The 10,604-nt window shown below is 39.7% G+C and overlaps 1 protein-coding gene across 1 annotated transcript in view; it reads right to left on the reverse strand.

The window, feature by feature from the left end:
* The window catches only part of Kif1b (kinesin family member 1B), a 127,695-nt gene that overhangs the window by 59,107 nt on the left and 57,984 nt on the right, over window positions 1-10,604 (reverse strand). The window contains exons 17-22 of the mRNA XM_021201226.2: window positions 10,174-10,249; window positions 7,096-7,175; window positions 6,508-6,614; window positions 5,634-5,717; window positions 4,845-5,025; window positions 4,641-4,713 (exon numbers count right to left, since the gene is read on the reverse strand). Coding sequence (XP_021056885.1) covers window positions 4,641-4,713; window positions 4,845-5,025; window positions 5,634-5,717; window positions 6,508-6,614; window positions 7,096-7,175; window positions 10,174-10,249 — 601 coding nt within the window. The remainder of the gene's footprint in view (window positions 1-4,640; window positions 4,714-4,844; window positions 5,026-5,633; window positions 5,718-6,507; window positions 6,615-7,095; window positions 7,176-10,173; window positions 10,250-10,604) is intronic.

The following is a 10,604-nucleotide window of genomic DNA, read 5'->3' on the forward strand; positions in this document are numbered from 1 at the left end:
GTTGTGAGCCACCATGTGGTTGCTGGGATTTGAACTCTGCACCTTTGGAAGAGCAGTCAGGTGCTCTTACCCACTGAGCCATCTCACCAGCCCCCAACTGTTCTTAATGCAAATTTTTCTTGCCTGTGATTATCAAAACTGTTTCTTGCTGTAGCTCTGACTATCAGTGAACTCACTCTGTAGACCAAGCTCAGAGATCTGCCTGCCTCTGTCTACTGATTGCTGAAATTAAAGACATGTGCCACCACCACCCAGTAAACATCAAAAACGAATAGCATATCTTATTTTCAATATACAACTATCTGTATGTATGGTCCTCTTAGGAGGGAATTAAAAAATAGTATCTGCAATAACGATAATGATTAGGTTTTTTTGTTTTTGTTTTTTTTTTTTTAATTTAAAGACACTGCTACTGATTTGCACTTCTTCCAAATACACAGGTACTGAACCCACTTATAAATGCTACTTGAAAATTTATCAAGGAAAAGCAGATCAAGGCAAGCTTACAGATTCTATACTTTCGAATACTTGTGTAGTATGTGCATGTATGTACATGTGTGCAGGCCAGAGGTCTATGTTGCCCCCCCCCCCCTCTAAACCTTGTGTTTTGAGACAGGATCTCTTGCTAAACCTAGATCTTGCCATTTGCACTAAACTGGTTGGCTATCAGACACCAGAATCCACCTGGCTCTCCTCCCCCAGGTTAGATGAATGCATGCCTCTGCGCCTGGTTTCACATGGGCACTGGGAGATCCAAACCCAAGTCGGCAGGCTTGCACAGCAAATATTGTACTCACTACGACATCTACTTGTCCCCTGTTGTCCTTTTTTGTTTAAAAAAGCAGAATGGGAACTTTAAGTATAGCTTAGAGACAAAGGGCTTGTCCTAGCCCTAGGCTCAATCCCAGCACCACAAAAGAAAGAAGTGGAAGGCTAATCCTTTGTGTGTGCTTTGTTATGAGAAGGTCAAGGTTCTCAGGAGTTCAGTGAGGCTGGCCCACCAATGAGCTTTACCTGTCCCCACCACCATGCCTGGCTCTTTCCCTAGGTCTTTATGCTTGTGCAGCAGCTAATTTACAGACTGTGCCTTCCCCTGTTCTCAAGACAACATCAGTAGAAGAAAAAGCATGACTGACTTGAGTGGGTTTTTTTTTTTCCAAGCCATATAAACTTAGTTTTCTACAATACAAATTATCTTACATTCTTCCACATAAATGTTATTTTATTTCTTGGCTATTTTTCTTTTATAACTGCTTAGGGATAAGGTGAATATTTTTGAATCTAGAAAATGGCAAGTATTCTAGTCATTACTTAAGTGTTAGACTTGAGAAATCAAAGATACCTTTAAATTCTAAAACGAAACTAAAATCTATATAAATTCAAAAACTCAAATTAAATCAAACGGTCATAATTTTCTTCCTTTTAAAAACTATTAAACTAACCCTTTACAGTTCAAATTTACTACCATATCTTATTCTGACCATGATACAAACACAAGTTTTGAATCCCACTTCAATTAAAGAAGATTTAATACTATTTGAACTTGCTGATTACAGACTTGGAAATACTACTTGAGCCTTGCAACTTCATCTGTCACTAAAAGTTTCATCCATGTTTACTGTATAACAAATGCATAATCGGCCTGATGGAAAGTCCTACAAATGAATACATGCAACTGAGAAAAAGAAGAAAGAGGAAACGTTGAAAAGGCAAGGCTGGAAGACACAGGGATACAAGAGACTGTAAGAGACACTCAGACATTTGTGCTGTCATTACAGAAAATTCATTAACTACAACTTTAAAAAATTATGGAATGTATATACGTATGCATGTGCATGCACATGTGTGGAGGTCAGAGAACAACTGCAGGAGTTAGTTCTCTCCTTCCACCATGTAGGTTCCATAGGTGAAATTCAGGTCATCGGGTCTGGTGGTAAACACCTTTATCAGCTGAGCCATCCTTTGGGCTCTGAATTCCAATTTCTAATGTTGTCATTGTGTATTTGATATTTAATAATATCTAAAAATAATTTATAAATATTTTAATAAAATACTTAGTGAAGACAGCAATTTCTTCATATTCCCTCAATCTTTTTTTAGATTTATTTATTTATTTATTTATTTATTTATTTATTTATTTATTTATTATATGTAAGTACACTGTAGCTGTCTTCAGACACTCCAGAAGAGGGAGTCAGATCTCATTACAGATGGTTGTGAGCCACCATGTGGTTGCTGGGATTTGAACTCAGGACCTTCGGAAGAGCAGTCGGGTGTTCTTACCCGCTGAGCCATCTCACCAGCCCCATATTCTCTCAATCTTTATAGGGTACATATTGGTTGACTAACACAGAATCATAAAAACACATTTGTATCAGTAGACAGCTAGACTTCTGGATAGAAAGCAACTTCCTTGTTATGAGGGAGTTGCCCTTACAGTCCTAGCTTACCTTCAGATACACAGAACAAACGACAACCAGAACATCATTACCTGTAGTCTAGGAATGCCCCCTAAAAACCAGCACTAAGTATATCTTAAGACTGTTCTCTTTATTAGTATTCCTTTCTCCTTCCCTACTACTCTTCCTTCCTTCCCTGGGGATGAACCCAGAGCCTCTGTAAGCTATATAATCTCAGTCCCTGTAACTATAACCCATGCCCTTTCTTGTTTGTTTTAGAGTTGTAGACAGCATCTTGCTATGAACCTTGTCTCAGCCTTGTAGGTAGCTGGATTTCAATTGTGTGACACCATATCAGGCTCCATCAGTGTCTATGTAAAGGCATATAATGATTATCAACGCTTGGTAATGGAGAGCACCAGACAGTATCACTCTTTAATGCCTACTTATTTACAGTGTGTTCCCATGGCCACTAGCACCAGCATGACAGGGAACTCCTGAGGAACTCAGAAGCCCAGATTCCATACCGGGGTCAATCACTACCTATGTTTTTAAAAGATTCCCAGTGACTGAGAGGCACTGAGATAAGCTACAAGACTCAAATTTAAGGTTGAGATCCATGATTTAGCAGGTATGTAAGGCCACTACGAAAGCAAATTTTTAAAATGCATGCATGCACAGTGACACTTTTTCAGGCTTAATCTCAACTATAAACTAAAGGCAATGTTGTATATTTCACTTATACATCTATCTGTCAAACAGAGTTATTGCAAGGATCAAGTAAAATGATAGATGTTAAAGCTCTTTGTAAATTACAAAGTACTCTATGTTTAAATAGGAGACACTATTGTTAATAAATAGTGCTTAATTACACCTTTCCTTCTTGATGTCTCACAGACCATCAGAGGCATGTTATTAAATTATACTACATAATTATGATAAAAGACTACTTCATGTGTCACAAATCTTTCAAGTCCTAACCATTAAAGTCAAAGCCAGGTGAACCTGCTAGAGATACTCTCCTTATAACATTGATAGTATCTTGTTCCAAGTGCTTAATTTATTTTTCCAATCCATATTTTTGAGGACTTAACTATAATTTGAAAGATAATAAATTAAGTGGTTTAACCCACTACCAAGAACCAGGTCCTCCAACTAAGGCTGCTTTTACTTACTATCTTAGCTTTCATGGTCCACAAAGCAATAGTTCTCCAATAGAACAGAGCATGGCATAAGGTTAAAACTTATGTTGTATTTCATGTTACAGGAAGAAGCCAGCATCCTCCCCCTAATTTCTCATTAATACCTCCTTTAAAAAAAGAAAAAAGTAACTTCCTAAGCTGTATCAATTGTATTTAATCTCTCTTTGTAGCCCTGCAAGTCCTGGACCTCACTCTGTAGACCAGGAGGCTCATGGTGCCTCATGGATATCCTCTAACCTCTACCTCTTTAGTGTTGGGATTAAAGGTGCATGCCACCACAGCCAGCACCATGAGCTTCTTACTACCAGGGCTTTGTGGCTGGCCTTAATATTAAAATCTGCTAAGAGCAATTGATTTATTCCTAAGACATTTTTATAAAACCTTGGAAATCAATTATCATCAGAAAGTGCTAACGCATAGGGCTGAGATGGTGAACAGACTTTCCAACTGCTTACCCAAAGCCTTTCTCAACCCAGAGCCAGCAGCGCCCGCCCCTCTCCTGAGAGGGTTATGCAGCCCCACTATACTGGTACCACAAAAGCCACTGAGAACCTTACTGAGAATTCAGACTCCATGCAGGGCAACAGAAAAGGATTAACACATGCAACTGTGCAGCAACACTTTAGACACAATTTAACTTTAAAGAAAGACAACAACCTGCTCAGCACAAGGGCAATCCCCATGTCAGCCGAAGAGCAGAGAATTAGTACTATCAGGTGGCCAGAACAAAACCAAGGCAAACACCCACCAAGTTCAAGGTTCCGTTACTGTCATTTAAAGGCCCACTCCTGGTGCACATTGAAAAGGCACCACTGAAGGGCAAAGGTGTCAGAAAGCTCTCACTATTTCTTCAAAAGGATTGTGAATATGATAGAAGAAAAGATCTAATTTTAAGAAATAAAAGGCACTACACTGTACCTTTCTGGATGTTTCTCGGACTAAGATTGCCAGAAGCTATGTGACAGTCCCACCAAGAGCCTGCTAGAAGTGTGAGAGCAAGCGCCCTTCCCAATAGCTGCAGACCGGGACAGGCCCCTACCAGTCTCTGCTGCTCCAGGAGCAGGTCAGCTTCCTCCTTCTCCTTCTTGTAAAGGATCTCCATTTCCTGAAGCCTAAAAGTAAAACAAATGACAGAAACAAAATATCAAACTTAGAGTAAATGATGACATCCCCGGGCTGCTGTGAAAGCTACAGAATGTTTCCAAGCATCATACAGGACGCAGAGCACTTATGCATTCATTACCTCTTTTCCATCTCCTGTTTCATATCAATTCCTTGTTTTTCAAGAAGCTCTCTCTGAGCAAAGGTCCAGTCCACAGGCTCAGAGGGGGTCTCAGCTGAGGGAGTCTTCTCCCTCTCAGCTCGTGCTTGTTCAGGGTGGTTAAAACGAAAAACATGGTTTTTACCCATGATGATACGGTTCCCTAAACAAAACAGAAATAGGGATAAGAATTTATTTGCTTTACAGTGGTGTGAATCAAATCCAGAGCCCTGTATACACTATGTGTCTTACCAATTAGCTATAGCCCCAGTTCTAAGGAGTTCATTTTAATAAACAGTATCTAGTTTTTGAAATGTTAATCTTGCCAGACAAGGTGGCATATGCCTGTAATCCTAGCACTCAGGAGGCCAAGGGAAGAGGCTTACAACTTTGAGGCCATTCTGGGCTACACAGGAAAAACCTAACTCAAAAAAGAAAGATAATTTTACTCTCTTAAATTTTACTCTCTCTACTAGGCTGGGTGTGATGGCCCAGCACTCAGGAAGCAGAGATAAGATCTCTGTGGGGACTACCTGGTCTATACAGTGAATTCTAGGTCAATCAGTACTACTCAATGGGACCCTGTCTCAAAAACAATAAAGAACCAAATAGGCAATAACAAAAGCAAGATTAAAAAGACTGTTCTGTAGTTTTACAAGACCATGAATCCTACGTTAAGTTTAGCCTTAAAATACAGAGTCAAAGTGTGTGCTGCTCACAGAAGCCATGTGTATAGTGCTGATGACCTCAGACCTTTCTTCTGAGCCTCACCTGAGCGCAGCTGAACAGGATGAGCCACCCTCTTGCCATTCACGTACGTTTCTGAGCGCTCACAGGGCTCTAAGGTCACAATAACTAGGAAGAACACAAATAACGTTAGTATCATAAACCAGTGCAACCAAACAAGGAGAAGTGGGTCGCTATCAGGACTCATGGTAAACAGAGAGACTTGCGCCAGGAGACTAAGTGTCTACGAGACAGGGGTTTTCTGTTAGTTTCTTTGTGTGGAGTTTTGCTATTCTTCTTTGTTTCAAGATTCTACAACTAAAATCAGTATAGGAAGCTCCAGGGAGCTATTGCTATGCTAAAAATATTTAACTAAATTTCACAAGCCCCAGAAGATAGAAAATACTTATTTTGATAAAATCTGATACAGCACAAATCTTAAGTATGATACACAAATCAAAGCTAACACTGTGTTTGAGGAAGAATGATACATTCAGGGAAAATGCCATCAGTCAGCTGCTCTCATGCTAATGAACTGTACTGGGGTGGAGACTCATACAAAATTGACTTTTCTTCCCTTTAAGATAAAAATAAATTCTACTGGGCTAGTATTAAAGATTTTTCAAATCTCCCGGTACCTAGAGCAGTTGTTTTTCTCTTACTTCTCTATTAAATCGTTAATATTCAAGAGCTGCCTACATCCTGCGGTCCTGGCAGGAAGAAAAGCTCCTTTGTTCCTGCTATTTTCATGCTAAGTAGCTATGTCTGTCCTCGCATTCATAAACATCAGAAGTTTCTCCAGTTTTTAATATTGATTGACCAAAAATTTCCACTAACAGAGATAGGGAATTCCAGATCTTAAAAGAAGGTCTCACACTTAGGGAAAAGTTGCTGGAGATATTAAAACACAAACCCTCACCTTCACCAGTGTTGCTCCTCTCACTCCGAAAGAGACAATGCTCCTCTTTAATGTGGGCCCCACTCAGCACTATGTCCTGGCGCCGCTCAGCATCTGCCTGGCCAACCCTGAACACAAGCAAAAGTGTTTCCCAGGGAAATTCAGACACAAAAAGCACTCATAGACAATGAACTGCTTTCTCCGTAAGAACATTCTAATAAAAATAAAAAAAATAAAAAAAAAAAAAAAAAAAAAAAAAAAAGCACCGTTTTTTTATATCGGAGGCTTTCAAACTACAAAATTGTGTTCTCAAGTATGATGAGCCTCCCTGCATGAGCAATGCACTGGGAGAGCAACACACTGATGTCATTTATACACCATGAGAAACAGGGCAAATCAACTTCTCTAGTGAACTCATGTATGCTGACACAGAGCAATTTTCACCCAAGTTCACTTAGAGGAAACTAAGTGCTAACAACAGAGAAGAGGAGAGAAGATAATTTATAATCATTGCAGAAAGGAGAGATTATTAGTATTATTAGAAATTTTCCTTTAGTTATCAATTATCTAGAAGATAATATAAAGTAGTTTAAACAAAAGCAAATATACCTTGTAATTCCATCCTTGATATAATAAAGCAAACACTCCGACATTAGTGGGTCTTCATTGAGGTTAACAAGATGTGGAGTCTGAAAAAGATTATAGAGTATCACTTTGGGGCAAGACACCATGAGAGACCTATAGCAACAGGGGTCTGCTGGAGGCCTAAAGGCTTCTCAGATTCCCCAGAGTGCCTGAAGGGAGAGGATCCGTAAAAGTCCCAGTTGTAACTCCGTAACTAATAACAGAAAGACACTCAATAGGCCTCTTCAGATTACTATTATACCCAATGTAAGAACCTGAGTTTGGCTGGGTATGGTGGCACTCTGGAGCAAGAGGCAGGTGGATCTCATGACTAAACTGATCCACACAATTTCAGGCCAGTAAGAACTAAATACTGAGACCCTGTCTCAAAATATATACACACACACACACACACANATATATANACACACACACANATATATATATATATATACACATATACACACATATAATTACATATATATATACACACACACATATATATATATATATACACATATACACACATATAATTATATTATATATACACATATATAATTATGGAGCTTCAGCAACAACCTCTATTGAGTCTAAATGTGCTCTGCAGTATTTCTTTCCCTTTCCTGAGAAAGTCTAGAAATCCAAAAGCAAGAAAAACCTTTGCAAGTTGAGAGTTCAGCTTATAATTTTATGTTGCTTACAATTGTTTGGGTTACTTCAAATTGTTACTAAATATGATATTGTTTCTTATTTGTTGTTGTTTTTTAAGACAATTTCTTTGTGTACCCCTGACTGTCCTGGAACTCTCTCTGTAGACCAAGCCAGTCTTGAACTCAGAAATCCACCTGACACTGCCTCCCAAGTGCTGGGATTAAGGGCGTTTGCCAGCATGCCTGGCTAACCACCAAATTCCTTTTTCAAGCTGCCTTGTTTGCTTTTCTCCAAGCACCTTGAATCCAGGAACTTACACATAGTACAAGATTTTAACTGGTGAGTCACAGTTCTTAACACATACACAACAGTGTCATGAAAACTTAAGGGTTGTGGAGGTAGCCCGGGTGGTAGAGGGCTTGCCTCTCACACAATTAGTTCTGGGTTTGCTCTCTAGTACCACAGATATAGGAAGGGTGCCACATGCCTATAATCCCTCTGCTTAAGAGCTGGGGGCAGGAGAATCAGAAGTTCTAAGTCATCCTCTGCTACATAGTGAGTCTTAAGCCCCCCAAGATATATGAGGCCCTGTCTCAAAAGAAGGGAGACTTTTAGAGGTATGCAAGAGCAAAATCTAAACTCTATCAAAACCATAACTGCTAGAATCTCTGCCATGCAGGTACTACGTATGAAAAAGTAGACTCAACTTTGGATTCTTTAGAGCCAGAGTTAAAAGCAGGGTTTTTGTTTGTTTGTTTGCTTGTTTGGTTTGTTTTGTTTTGTTCTATGAGACAGGGTTTCTCTGTGTGGCCCTGGCTGTCCTGGAACTCACTCTGTAGACCAGGCTGGCCTGGAACTCAGAAATCTACCTGCCTCTGCCTCCCAAGTACTGGGATTAAAGGCGTGAGCCACCACTGCCTGGATATAGGCAGTTTTTAGCCACCCAACTTGGGTACCAGGAACCAAAGCAGGGTCCACTGGAAAAGTAGTAATTGCGCTTAACTGCTGAGACATCTCTCCAGTCCCTTTATTCTTGTATGATGCAGGTTGGTTTTGAATTTATTATGAAGCAGATAGTGGACTCTGACCTTCCTGCATTCACCTCCTAAGTGCTATGACTGTAGATATGTGCCACCATACCCAGCTAAATCGATCTTTTCTGTTGAAAATAACATTAGAATTTGTAGAACAGTTTTATGATGATTTTTTAAAAAAGTAACCAAAATTATCTTCACAAAAATCCTAAGACAAGCCCACATCAAGCAAAAGTGCCAACTCAAAACTCTCTGCCCTTGTTCTCTAACCCAGAACAGAATCTATGCACTTAGATACTTGCTCTTAACAGTAGAAAAGTAGGATATTGAGCCTGGGGCCCTATATACTGTAGGGTGCCACTGAGTAGACCCAGAATCTTGAAGGGAGTTATCAGTGCTATGACACATATGTTTGCTACATCGACACATACTCTATTGCTGTCCTATAAATAAGAGCACAAAACAATAACTTAATAATGGTATTCTAGTATCCAACATTAGGAAGCAACTCAAGTCTAAAAGAACACATAAGACATGATATCAACCTAACTAATAAGAAGGTCCCTAACTATTCTACAACTATGATTACACAAGTAGCATAGTGACTAATCACACACACACACACACACACACACACACACACACAAAACCTTGCTTGGAAGCCTAAGAGATGGCTCAGTGGTTAAGAGCACTGGCTCCTCTCCCAGAGGTTCTGAGTTCAATTCCCAGCAACCACACGGTGGCTGACAACCATCTGTAATGGGACCTGATGCCTTCTACTAGCTTTCAGGTGTACATGCGGAGGGTACATTCCTATAAATGAGTAAACCTTTAAAGGAAAAATATGCTAAAGGAACAGAAACATCTAGAGGGTAAAGACTGGAGATACTTTATTAAAAGAAATGGTTGTAAGTAATAGAAATTATGAAACAGAACTGTTGTTCACAAACATCAACAGCTAGAAATGGTTCCCAGAAGTTTTACAGCAGAGCTGATGACTACTGACTATAAACTCTTAAATGCTGGGATTACAGACATGTGGCATCCTTCTCAAAATATATGGTGCCAGAGATCAAACCCAGGGCTAATTGCATGCTAGGCAAGCACTGGACATGAAAAAGGAGCCTCACTAAAGCAACTGGTGCTACAGCTAGTTCAGGAAGATAAGAGGAGCAACAAAAAGATGCTTAAATATACCCAAAGTCTCACTACCCCGGGTTTTATCTTTGTAACCACTATAATCACTTTACAACACGGCTGTCCTTGGATGTAAGATGAAATCAGAAGTACCCGACAGTAAGCTAAGGATGTAGATAAAAATGTCTCTCTGAAAGAAATAAAGTGGCTTTCTTAGACAAACTACAACATATTTTCTTACCTTTTTAGGTGAGAAAACTCCAAGTGTCCCCCCATCTTCCCGTATGGCAACTCCCATCTCAGCCAACAAGGCTTCTCTTGAAAAACAAAACAAAAACCCAAGCAAATCAGAATACTAAAACCAAGACGTCAATTACATTAGATTTAAAAGAGCTGGAAAATACAACAGGCAAAGCAAAAACAGTTGGCTATGTCTACCGCTGGCAAGGGAGACAGGGAACAAAATGATATGCTTATCACTGATGAGTACCTATTTTTAAGAGAAACAGTACTCGGGGCTGGAGAGATGGCTCAGCAGTTAAGAGCACTGACTACTCTTCTGAAGGTCCTGAGTTCAAATCCCAGCAACCACATGGTGGCTCATAACCATCTGTAACGAGATCTGGCGCCCTCTTCTGGAGTGTCTGAAGACAGCTACAGTGTACTTACATA

This window comes from Mus pahari, chromosome 6, assembly GCF_900095145.1.
Source record: "Mus pahari chromosome 6, PAHARI_EIJ_v1.1, whole genome shotgun sequence".
Classification (NCBI taxonomy): domain Eukaryota; kingdom Metazoa; phylum Chordata; class Mammalia; order Rodentia; family Muridae; genus Mus; species Mus pahari.